We start from the raw sequence: 12,240 nt of genomic DNA on the forward strand, positions 1-12,240 counted from the left end.
CTGGAGGAATTATATGATGTCCTGAGGAAGGGTCTTTGCGGTTTGGCCTTGTGGGGAGATCTTGACCCAGGAAAAGGGACTCTTCCTCTGCTAGAGCTAGAAGCACACCAGAACAGGATTCCAGGCCTTGACGGCCTGGTGATAAAGGGCTTTGGATGTCACTGAGAGTTGAGAGAGTGAGTTGACTCAGGCCCTCCTTCCTCCAGCTAGAGACGCTGAGGGGTCTGCATTTTTGTGTGGTGTTCTGCCTTGCGGGGTGGTAAACAGTCTAGACCCCTGAAGGGGCACTGTTCATGATACAAATGTCAGTAGACTTACTAAAACCCTCACTTGGGGAAAGTGAGGCAGAAATACCATGACACCACTGCACTGGGCCACCACAGAGCATTGCAGGGGTGAGAGCCCTTGATACAGAGGGTGACTGGCTTTTGTGCCGGAACTAACCTTGGGAACCCTTGGGAGACTGCCCTACAGTTACTAGACTTCTCTCTCCAGCTCCTCCACCGATCCTTTCTTAAGTTCTGCCTCATCACTCCAAATTCTACCGCTTTGGGCCACCATAAAAGATTCCTCTCCCTCTATGGATTGTCTGTGCCTCACAAATACTGGTAGTTGGTTCTCCAGCGCCACTCCCCCATGTGTGGGATGACTGGGGCCATGTGTTTCCAAATTGCGACCAAGGCATCCGGCAGGTAACGCTGCTGTGCTGTGATTCCTAGATGAGGTGGTTCTGAAGTTTGAAAATGCACGAGTGAGAGCAAGAAACGTGGTGTATGACACCCTCCCAGTCCTGATTCATGGCAATGGACCCACCAAGGTAAGCAGGAGCCTCAAAAGAGAAGGTTGGGAGTGAAACCAAGACAATTAGCCTCTTTAGGCTTGAGGGGGTGAAGCTCTTGCCCAAGGAAAGCTGGGAAGTCATGTGCCCTTCTCCCTAAATTCATTGGTGTGTGTGACGGGTGGTGGTGGGCTGGATGTTCCACTGCCGTGGCAGCAAGACATGGAACTCTTTGCTTCTCAATCACTGAGTCAAATCAAGGCTGAGATCAGCAGTGACTGACAGCATCCTTACCTACGGAATAACTGGCCGGCGTGCACCTGGTAGTATCAGTCCAATTCCTAGTTGACAGCCATCTACATCACAGTAACCCCTGCTTGCCAGTCTCAGCACCTAGATGCCAAGGACTGGCCATGATGTGGAGACTGACCTGTGCTCTTAAGCCTGTGCATTTTCCCAGCACATCAGTGTCCTCAACCGTGGGAAAGTAGATTTCAGACTTGCTTCTTTTTCTACCCCCGTTCTACCAGGGAGAGAAGGGAGCTATGGGTGGTGCTGGAACCTGAGTGAATATCAAAGGCTGGGGTGAGGTTCTCTTCTGCCTTATAACTAAGCCCTTGAGGGGTTTCCCTTTGCAGCTGCAGCTGAACTACCTGGGAAACTACATTCCTCGGGTCTGGACATTTGAGACAGGCTGCACTGTGTGTGATGAAGGCCTGAGAAGTCTCACAGGGTTCAAGGTAAGGGCTGATGTGCACTTAGAGTGGCAGAGGTCTGGTGCTAACAAGAGAACTCCTCCATCGTGTTCATGGGTTACCCTGCAGATGGGGAGGGTGTGGCTGGGTTGCTGGAGCTGGAGAGCTGCCCTCATGCATCTCACTCTCTTGTCGCACGCAGGATGATACGTTGCCATTGGTTCTGATTGGAATTTTCATTGAGCAGCCCACTCCCTTTCTCTCCCAGTTCTTCCTGCGGCTTCAGAACCTCCAGTACCCAAAGAAATGCACTCAGCTCTTCATTCACAATCATGTAAGTCACAGCCGCCTTGGACTGTCTTATGCAGTGTAGTTGTAGTTGTATGGGTTCCAGGAAAGTAGAGGCACAATGTGGATGAGGTCCTATCTTTAATTGGACCAACAATAACAAATATTACCTCACCCAACTTGTGTTATCATGTGAGAGATGGCATTGCCTCCTGCCGTATCCCAGAAGTCTTTGCAACGTCCTCAGACTGCCAGGACCTGGAAGTCAGAAACAACCCGTTTTGTTTGCCGAGAAGCCTTTGCATCAGTTACCTCCAGCCACACAGATGTGGAATTGAGGGTAGGCGTAGCTCATTTCCTGTGTCATTACCGGAGCTGGACAGGTGGTGAGCCTTGTCATAGCCGAGGCCAGGCAGCTGATGTGACACTTACGTAACCTGCTCTTCATTCTGTGTCATTTCCCTCTTTGTGCAGGAGCAACATCACCAGTCCCAGGTGGACACGTTTGTGAAGGAGCACAGCAAAGAATATCACACAGTCAAAGTGATTGGGCCAGAAAATCATGTGGAGAATGCCGAAGCGCGGAACATGGGCGTGTAGGTGAAAAGGCCGGGGTGAAAAGCGAAACTGTAATCATGAGTGGGGTGGAGAAAGTGAACAAGGAAAAATTATTTCCTTGTTCCCATAATATAAGAACTAGAGGACACCAAGTGGAATTAATGGGCAGCAGGTTTAAAACAAATACAAGGAAGTTCTTCTTCACACAGTGCACAGTGAGCCTGTGGAACTCCTCGCCAGAGGAGGCTGTGAAGGCTAGGAGTGTAAGAGGGTTTGAAAAGGAGCGAGATAAATTCACGGAGGTTAGGTCCATTAATGGCTATTAGCCAGGATGGGTAAGGAGTGGTGTCCTTAGCTTCTATTTGTCAGAGGCTGAAGATGGGTGGCAGGAGAGAGATCATTACCTGTCCAGTTCACTCTCCCTGAGGCACCTGGCACTGGCCACTCTCAGCAGACAGGATACTGGGCTGTATGGACCTTTGGTCTGACCTAGTGTGGCCATTTTTATGTTGCGCAGTCCCTCCTTGTGCACCTTCCTGATGGAGAAAACATCGTCCCCTGAGCTAGGCCCCCTTGCACCTGCTGCTCTTTTGCCGTGGTAAGAGGTTTTAACCCTCTTCCCCCTACTCACACCAGTCAGGGTCTCTACACCCAGACTGTAAAGGAATAAACACCCTCATCCTATAAGAGAAGCCCCCATCTGGCCACAGCGTTATGATACCCCTGCTGCCCTGTTTCTGCTCCCGCTCTGACCTGGGCTTTCTGGCTGCAGAGATCTGTGCAGACAGGATCCTGACTGCGACTATTACTTCAGCCTGGATGCCGAAGTGGTTCTGAAGAACTCGAAGGTTCTGCGGATCCTGATTGAACAGAACAAGTGAGTCTGAGCAACCTTGGCTGGGCAGGTGTCCAGTCAGGAACATAGACGGGCAGTGGCTTCTCTGCTGGGAAATGTGTAGGGGCCTGAGAAGCCAAACTGGAGCTGTTTATCCAACACCTCCTATCCCCTCCCAGGACAATTAGATTCAGATGCAGTGAGGCCCTGGGTGGACTCCACCCCTAGTTTTACTTTTATCTCTTAGGAGCAGAAGCTACATTATTGGGAAGAGAGAGGCCAGAATCAGAGCCATTTGTTTTCCAAACCAGACCTGTGCTCAAGCCCCAGGCTGGAGGTCTCGATTTGGATTTGCGTTTCAAACATCCCAGGCAGTACGTTCAGCTTCAGGTTTTGGTTCAGCTCATTATGAAGGGAGGATTCACTCGGAAATCTGGATCTCTTTCCAGGTTCTGAGTCTGAGTTCTTTCTTCCCCTTCCCTAGAGATCACGAGTGTTGGATCCAAGAAGCCAGATGCTTGACTGGTGTAAAGTGCGATAGCTCCATTGATTTCAGTGATGCTGCACAGACTTTCATCCGCTGAGCATTTGATACAGGGAGCTTTGCAGGCACGTTGCTGATCAGAAGCTTCCAAACATTATGGCTGCCTGTTGAACAGAACCTGTTTTTGGTTATGTCTGTTTCTGGCTCAGCGATTTAGTTGGGTTTGAGTTTTATGGAACTGGATGCACCGTAGAGAAACAAGTCGTGGTCCTCAAATGATTCCTCCCCATGGAAGAAAAAAGATTTTCCTCTGTCTCCAGCTAGTAGAGCATTTAGATACAAGCTTAGGGCCCAAGTTTGCCCTCACTTCGAAACAGAGGTTTCAGTGGGGGTTGCAGCTTTGTAAGTGAAGAGAGAACTGGACTCCTAAGCACTTGTTGGGATCTTTCCCCTTTCCTCCCTGGGCAGCATCCTGCCCTCCAACCTTCTCTCCCTCTTATGCCCGCAGGCTGGTAATTGCCCCACTGGTGAGCCGGCACGGGAAGCTATGGTCAAATTTCTGGGGTGCGCTGGGTCCTGATGGGTACTATGCCCGGTCAGAGGATTACGTGGATATTGTTCAAGGGCGGAGAGTGTGAGTATTGTGAGGGGCCCTTGCCTGTCAGATTTCCCTAATTATAAGGCTTGCTAAATGCACTGTCAAGGAAAAGAGAGCATATCACCCCAAAATCAGTCTAAAGCCAATTGGATCAAGAGTAGCAGGGCTTCGCTATTTGTAAAGAAGGAAGGAAGCCTCTCCTTTCGGGCAGGAGCTACTGTATATGCCTGTCCTCCAGGTGCCTTATGCAATAGAGGGAGCACGGTCTGCTGACCAGAGCTGGGGGCTTGGAGTCAGTTTTGTGTCCAGCCATGTCACTAATTCACAAAATGGCCACATCAGCCGAGCTGTCCTTTTGCCTTGTTTTCTCATCTGCTAAGAGCAGATACTGTGGTGCTGAACGATCCCACATTGTGTGGTGGGAGGCAAGGGTTGCGATTCTTCTTTAACTGGTGTTTCCAAAGGGCTGTGTGCTGCTTGGGTGGGAGATACGAGGGAAGTTGAAGAGCTGATTACTGGAACTTGTGTTCCTAAATGGCTCCTCTCTGGGTTTGTGTAAGACATTGTGTTTAGTTGCTTTGCAGTTTGAATCTGACCCTTTAAACTCGGTGACAGAAGACGCTGATAAGAACAGCACTGTTGTCTTTTCTCCCCTCCCGCAGTATGTTCACAATTAAATCTAGCCCTTAGGGCCTGATCCTGTAAACTCTACCCTGGTACTAGTTCATGTCTAAATCTCTCTCCCCCATTTTGCAGTGGGATTTGGAACGTACCCTACATTTCCAGTGTCTATCTCATAAAAGGCAGTGCCCTAAGATCCCAGCTCAAGCAGGGAGACCTCTTCCACAGCAGCAAACTTGATGCAGACATGGCTTTCTGCCATAATGTCCGGGATCAGGTCAGTGCAGGGGCAAATGTGGAGACAAAAGAACTCTGTGGGCAGTTTCCAGGACACCCATAATAGCTGTGCGTGGCTGGGTGGAAAGAAATAAAGTGGCATCAGCTGATCTTATATGCTCTCTCCAAGGCATGGGTAGTCTGGACGGGAGTCTCTCATTATGCTCTGAGAAACAGGAACTCACTTAGCGAGAGCCTAGGATCCCTTCGTGCAGCTTTAGTGGAAGCTACATGCATGTAGCCAAAGGCAGAGTGATCCTTAGTGAGCGATTTTATTCTGCTTCTGTCAATGTGCATTTCATCAGATAGAGCAGGAGTGAACAAACTTTTTCCATTGGGCCCCACTTTTTGTCCCTGCAGTTAGCAGGGTCCTGCCGAGCTGTCTAAGGTAATCCAAACCGACGGACGTTTCGGTTACATTCATAGGAAGAAAACCCCTCTTTCTGCAGGTAGAAGAAAACAAGTCTGTAGGCTGCAACAACGTTATTAATCGGTGTGTAAATGTGAATGCACATGCATAAAAACAGGAGCATATTTCAATGTTTTTAATGAGATGGTTGAGCCAGAGGCCCAGCAGCTGTTCATGCAGTGCCCCCTTGTGAAATTTCGCGCACCCCTGAGCTAGAGGTTCTGCCTCTCTCTGGCCCTCACTGCGGCTGTTTAGAAGTCTCTGCATCCAGGGTGGGTCTGGATTTAATGGTAAAGTCCATTGGGGAGGGCATGCCAAATGCGAAGATTAGAGAGGGAGGTGGGTGGGCCAAGGGAACAGAGCCACAGCCACTGGGAACAAGCTGCTGCAGTGGATATTTGCAACCTGAGGGTTTCCCTTCATTCTGCAGGGGGTCTTCATGTTTGTGACGAACCAGCACCAGTTTGGCCACATACTCTCTCTGGAGAATTATCAGACAACTCATCTCCACAACGATCTCTGGCAGATTTTTAGCAACCCTGAGGTGAGGTGTCCTGTGGGCTGAGCAGGCTTGTCACTGTGCGATGTGTCCCCAGCCCCCCTTTGAGATATGCTGCTGCTGGTTGTGTCTGTAAGGGGAATGTACAAGTTTGTGGGTGTGATATCCCTCTGATGGCATTCCCGAGGCACATCACTTCAGCACCTGGGGCGAGGCATTTCATTCAAACTCCTCTGGGCCCGGGAACTTCAAAGCTGAGAAATTGCTGTGAACAACTGTTTGATGCTTCGCTTCCCCTCTCCGCAGGAAGAGAGAATGTGGTACTAGGGCATGGCCTAATACCACATCCTTAGCCATGTGCCACAGAAGTGACCGCGTTGCTTGTCTTTTTCTAACCACAGGACTGGAAAGAAAAGTACATCCATGAAAACTACACACTAGCTCTGAAAGGGAAACTGGTGGAGATGGTAAGAAAGACTGCTCGTGTCTCTCCGCGGAGGTGAGAACAGCGCGTCAGTCGTTTTGTTTCAGCCTTTCAGAAATAGGGAGTTTCCAGGAGAGACAGGGCTGCCTAAAAGAACTTCAGATCCAAAGAGAATGCAATTTGTCAGTATTTAAAAGTATTCTTAGGAACAAATCCCTGCTTTAGAGGCACCTTTCTAGGTCTCTTAATTTTACTGGGAGCAAGGCCTGTGAATCTGAAGGCAGGATTCAGCCTTTTAACATTTTAGGTCTTTTTCAAGGGAGTGCAACTCTATCTCCCTGTTTAATTCAGTAAACTTTCTCTCCCTCCATTTGACTTTGCTTTTCTCTTGTCTGGCTTAGGGACTGTTCATAAATTATGTAACACATTCTTTTTTGTTTTGTTTTTTTTTTTAAGACGACCCACCCATCCCCTTATAAAACTGAAACAAACACCCCCGTGGTGCTTAGTCATGCAAAATTGAGGAACCTCCTTTCCCCATGTAACTTTTGGAGATCCCCCTGAATTTTCATCTGTTCTGTCTTTCCAGCCCTGTCCTGATGTGTACTGGTTCCCTATATTCACTGACGATGCCTGTGACGAGTTGGTGGAGGAAATGGAGAACTTTGGCCAGTGGTCCACGGGAGATAACAAGGTAAGGAAAAGTTAGAGCTTCCAAAACTACAGCTCACACCACTTTCACTGGGTCCTTGGCGATAGCTGTTGCCTGCTGCAGGAGGGAGTTTTAATCCTATGGTTAATGCAGAGCATTGGAGTCAGAACTCCTGGTTTCCATTCGCAGATGGGCTTTTATACGTACAGTCTAAGATGTTTGTCCCTGGTATGTTTTGTGGTTCTGTTCCAGGACAGCAGGGTGCTAGGGGGTTATGAAAATGTCCCAACCATTGACATCCATATGAACCAAATTGGCTATGAGGGAGAATGGTACAAGTTTCTTCTGGACTATATTGCACCCATCACAGAGAAATTGTACCCAGGATACTATACAAAGGTAGGCATCAAATACTCTTGGTCTGTGGGGTTTGAGAGCTTTTAGCCCCTTCCATGTTTGTGGCCATGGAAGGGCAATACCACTGGTGTTCTGTACCAAAGCATGTGCCCAGTGAAGCTGACAGCCTGGGGGGGTCCCTGGACAACGTGGAGGAGGGCTCTGGCTCTGAATCCCCAGAAGGGGTGGGGCTGAGGACAGCAGACCCTCAGCACTGCTGGGAATGTGGCACCCCAACCCTCCACCCCCTATGCAGGTTTGTTTTTGCCATAATGGAGGAAATTACCCTGGGGCACATAATCAAGATTGGTGCCACATTTCCTAATAGGAACTTGCCCCTTAATTACCATGATCCTTCTCCTTTATTTAAGGGGTATTTTACCCCATTACAGTAATATTCACACCATCCTATAGAGCTGAATGCCCTCTGGGTGCTGTAGCACTGTCTGTCTCTGTCTGTGTTCTCTCCTGCAGACGCAGTTTGAGCTGGCCTTTGTTGTCCGTTACAAACCTGATGAGCAGCCGGCCTTAGTTCCCCACCATGATGCTTCCACCTTCACCCTCAACATTGCCCTGAATCGGGTGGGGATAGATTACGAGGTAAGTGATTCTGGAAGTCTGCCACGCCAAACTAGGGTCTAGAATGGCCAGCTCTCCCAACCAGACAGCCCAGACCCCATTGCCATGGATGCTGTCTGGTTGAGAGTGTCGACAACCAGTGTTCCCTCTAATTTTTTCCATCCATGAGCAGAATAATTTTATGTGCACCAAGGCATGTGTGGATGTGCACCACCAATAGAAACACATGGTTCTGGCTGTGGCTGTGGATGCTCTGTTAATCATCTGGGAGGCACCTGAATGTCTCCTGGGTGGCTGCCCAACTTCTCGGGAACACTGTTGACAACCTACTGAGATGTTTTTCCTGTACCCAGAAGATCTTCCAGCTCATTCCAGACATCTGAAACCCTTCCTCCTCCCTCTCTGGCACCTAATGCCAAAGGACTGCAATCAGTGAGCGGAGTTCAATTTCAGGATTTTCCAGTGAGACAGATGGGTGGTCACGAGTTCCACCAACTCACTGTAAGAGAAGTCAGGAGACTAGTGTGATAATAGAGAGATCCCATCTCTACTGGAACTGGGCTGATGCCTGTTGCGTTTTGTTTCACACAGGGAGGAGGCTGCCGGTTTCTGCGGTACAACTGCTCCGTTCGAGCTCCTCGGAAGGGCTGGACCCTGATGCACCCCGGACGCCTGACCCATTATCACGAGGGCCTGCCAACCACCAAAGGGACCCGTTACATTGCAGTGTCCTTCCTGGACCCATAGAGCCAGGCTTCACGAGAAGGACCTTTTCCCACTATCACTCACTGCTGACTGTGAGTGGGAGTAGGGAACGCTGCTGAGTCTCCCAGGTGTCCATCAACATTATATGGATATTGGTTGTTTTTTAATGATGGTTGACTCCCCTATTGGAAGATCACCTCCTCTAGCATTGCAGATAGTAAGTGGGAGCATAATTCTAGAATATGGAAAGAGATCCTTTGTGCCTTTGTTTCTGATACTGATCCTCATCTGTGCTTGGAAGTGCCATTTACCTCTTTGCTGTCTGCCGTGGCTTACCAGACTACTTACTTGGACTGAAAACCCAGCTGCTTGGGGAGGGGTGTCTCTGCTTTCCCCTCCCCACAGTCCCCATCACCATGGAGCAGCAAGCCTGTCTCTCTGTACATCTTACAGAGCAATGGACTGTAGGGAAACATTTTAAGACACTGCTCCAAACATGAGTGGGATCAGGGAACTGGTCCCAGGATCAGGGAGTGAAGTCTTAACAGCTGTCACATTGGATGAAACTCAGCTGGCCCAGCCTGAGGTTCATCTTCACCATACCAGTGTGAATTTACTTGGACGTGCATTGTCTTGTTAAAAACAGCAATCATGATTGCTCCCATGGATCCTATTAGCCAAAGAATGATTGGCTGATACTTGATTTCTGTGATTAGACAAGGTGAAAGATGTCTTCCCGAACTTATCTTGCTGCAGCTGCAAGGGAATGTGCCCACCCACCCAAACTTTGCATGTGTCTGTGAGTGTGTGTTAAGGGGCTTAGAAAGAGGAGGCTGTGGAGAATTAACTAGTTCAGAGGGTTAGTATTAGAGCCTTTCATCTCTTTGTTACAAGTTCAAATCAATCCCATATTAGGATTGCTCAAAAGTTGTTACCCTCTGATAGGTGTTCAGTGGCCCCTTTGAAACGTGCTTGGTGCTCTCAGTCTATTTCATAGCTGTCCATTTTATGCTTGACACTGACTGGTCCCTTGTATCTAGACTGAATGGGCCATGGAGACTCGATTCTCTCAGCCCTAAAGGTGATTATTACTGATCATTATGAAAAGAAATTCCAAAACAAAACACTGTACTGCACACGTCTCCCTTGAAGATGAGAGAACAAACATGGGATGGGCGTTAGTTATGTTGGTTAATGCCTTATTGGAAGGCACTAAGATTCTACAGGGATGAGCCCTTTATAAGAACTTACATAACAAAGGATCTTGATTGAGGCATGCTTCTTGAGCAACATGGGGGAAGCATGTACTGCCACAACCCATGCTGTTTCTATTGTAATTATGAAACAGAAGTCTTTAGTCATTTGGTCTGCCAAACTAGGAAGTTGCTTGAGTACTACATTTGCACCATAAAATTATTTTGAAAAGCAAATTCATTATGGGTTTCTAGAGCAACTCTGCCTTCTGTTTTAAACTGCCAGGTAGAGGAGCCTACTGCCTCTGATCCCAGGCAGTTATAAAAAGATGGACAGAATTGCTCCATTGCTAGGGAAGGTAGGTGTGTGTTTTGACAGACAACTTTAATTAGCAAATCTAGAACAGAAGAAAGGGACCACTGACATTTTCCTTTCTGGGCTCCTGTGCATGCATGTTCACAAACACGTCTGCAGAGAAGAGAGAGAAATCCATGCACCGACAATCAGCTAAAAAGAACAAACTTTGTATGTATTTTTAATGAGAATCTGAATCAAGTGAATTGCTCAGTGTCACCAGATGAATGGCTGGTGCAGGCCAGACAGTAGTGACAAGAAGTAGAAGAGTTGTATGTATTTATTCAACAGATTATACACTTATTTCTTGTTTTTTTCCTCTGCCCAAGGAATTGACTGGAATCAATAAGGTGGTCTCGTGGTACAAAAGATGTATAGTTTTAAACATTGAGTTTTACACTAAAACTTAACAAAATGATGTGTGCAATAACTTGATTCTTTAATATGTATATTTAAATTGTATGGGAGAGATAGGCTTTATATAATTGATGGCAGAGCACGTGGCCCCATTATACTGCGGATCTACCAAGTTGTCTACAGTAAGTGGTCAAGTAGATACGGGGTTCTCAACATTTTTCTTTCTGCGGCTCTGCTGCCCACCACTGCTATAAAAGCACCAAGACCAATGCCACAGCACTTTTTTTTTCTACATGTAAAAGCCAGGGCTGGCTTTTGGGGGTAGCAAGCAGAACAGTTTTCTGGGGGTCCGTGCCACAGGGTAGCCCCAGCTAAGTTACTCATGCTTCAACTTCAGCCCCAGGTAGCTGAGCTCAGAGCCCTAGGCTTCAACTGACACATTGGGGGTTCAGCTTTCTGTCATGAACTTCAGGAAGTCTAACTTTTGCCCTGCTTGGAAGCTTTCCTGAAACTTCTTTTTGGCCTGCAGAGGGCTCTGGACCCCTGGTTGAGAACCATTGGAGTAGATGGTGAAAAGTGGTGGCCCTACTATGGTTGAGATTTGGTCTTCACATGATAATTTATCTTTCATCTCAATGAGGGATCAGGATGGATAGTCTGGATTCAAGTTATGGCTTTGCTATGTGACCTTTGATGAAACCCAGGATTAGTGTCTTGGCTGTATGACAAATGGGGCAAGAAGGCACAATAACTATTCTTCTCTGTGGCACGTGGATATTTGTAATGTATACATTCATGCGCATGAGGTGTTCATGTGCCACGAGGCTGATGAGCTGTAATATCTGCCAACCCAGATGCTTTTTAAAATTATTAGAATATTTTTCTGGAAGGTGATGACCCTCAATTATTTTCAGGTAGTAAAGAAGAAAATACCTAAATTGTAACAACCTTTTGTCCAAGGTTTGATTCAAGAATCAAATATTTGTAGGACATGTTTGTCAGAATGAAGTATTTCCAGATGTTCCATTTGATAATTGTATTTTCACTGCATGCCCTATTCCTTACTTGTGGAAGAGGATCTCAGTGAAATAATTAAAATATGACCCCTAATCTTACTCTTTTGAAGAACAATGGGCTTCAAAAAATCCATAAGGAAACAAAAGAAATTGCTCTCAGTGTAACTAGCTGAGAGAGGGTTTCTAAGGGAACCCTTCCCCGTGACTGGGGTTGGGGGGCGGGGGCAGGGACAGACTGGCTTTGGGCTTCAGTGGTTTTCAGCCATTGGGTCACGAGGTTAGTGGAGTTTTGGACATTTTGTTTAATACAATAAATGGAATAAAATGCTGGTGCTGGAGGTGGCAGGGCAGGTCCTGAGGAGAAGCAGAGGGAGTTCTACACCTCCAACCCCATTTCCAGGCGGGGCCTCTTCTCAACGTATTTCAGCCACTATTTCTTCTTCCGTTGGGCTCAATTTGGGTTCCTCTCTCACCTCCAGGAGGGCAGGTGAGAGAGTTTTGGGTTCAGCATCCCCCAGCCCC

At 47.7% G+C, this 12,240-nt stretch overlaps 1 protein-coding gene across 4 annotated transcripts in view; it reads left to right on the forward strand.

Annotated features, from left to right (window-relative positions):
- The window catches only part of PLOD1 (procollagen-lysine,2-oxoglutarate 5-dioxygenase 1), a 30,514-nt gene extending 19,754 nt beyond the window's left edge, over positions 1-10,760 (forward strand). The window contains exons 7-19 of one of the 4 annotated variants that reach the window (XM_074975625.1): positions 720-817; positions 1,417-1,518; positions 1,676-1,807; positions 2,236-2,357; positions 3,092-3,196; positions 4,147-4,272; positions 4,993-5,134; positions 5,973-6,086; positions 6,443-6,540; positions 7,055-7,159; positions 7,375-7,516; positions 7,988-8,113; positions 8,449-8,664. In XM_074975625.1, coding sequence (XP_074831726.1) covers positions 720-817; positions 1,417-1,518; positions 1,676-1,807; positions 2,236-2,357; positions 3,092-3,196; positions 4,147-4,272; positions 4,993-5,134; positions 5,973-6,086; positions 6,443-6,540; positions 7,055-7,159; positions 7,375-7,516; positions 7,988-8,113; positions 8,449-8,475 — 1,439 coding nt within the window. In that variant the 3' untranslated portion in view covers positions 8,476-8,664. The other 3 variants (XM_074975623.1, XM_074975624.1, XM_074975626.1) reach the window with 3 other exon arrangements.
- Positions 10,761-12,240: the final 1,480 nt, after the last annotated feature.

This window comes from Carettochelys insculpta, chromosome 23 (genome assembly GCF_033958435.1).
Source record: "Carettochelys insculpta isolate YL-2023 chromosome 23, ASM3395843v1, whole genome shotgun sequence".
Taxonomy (NCBI): Eukaryota; Metazoa; Chordata; order Testudines; family Carettochelyidae; genus Carettochelys; species Carettochelys insculpta.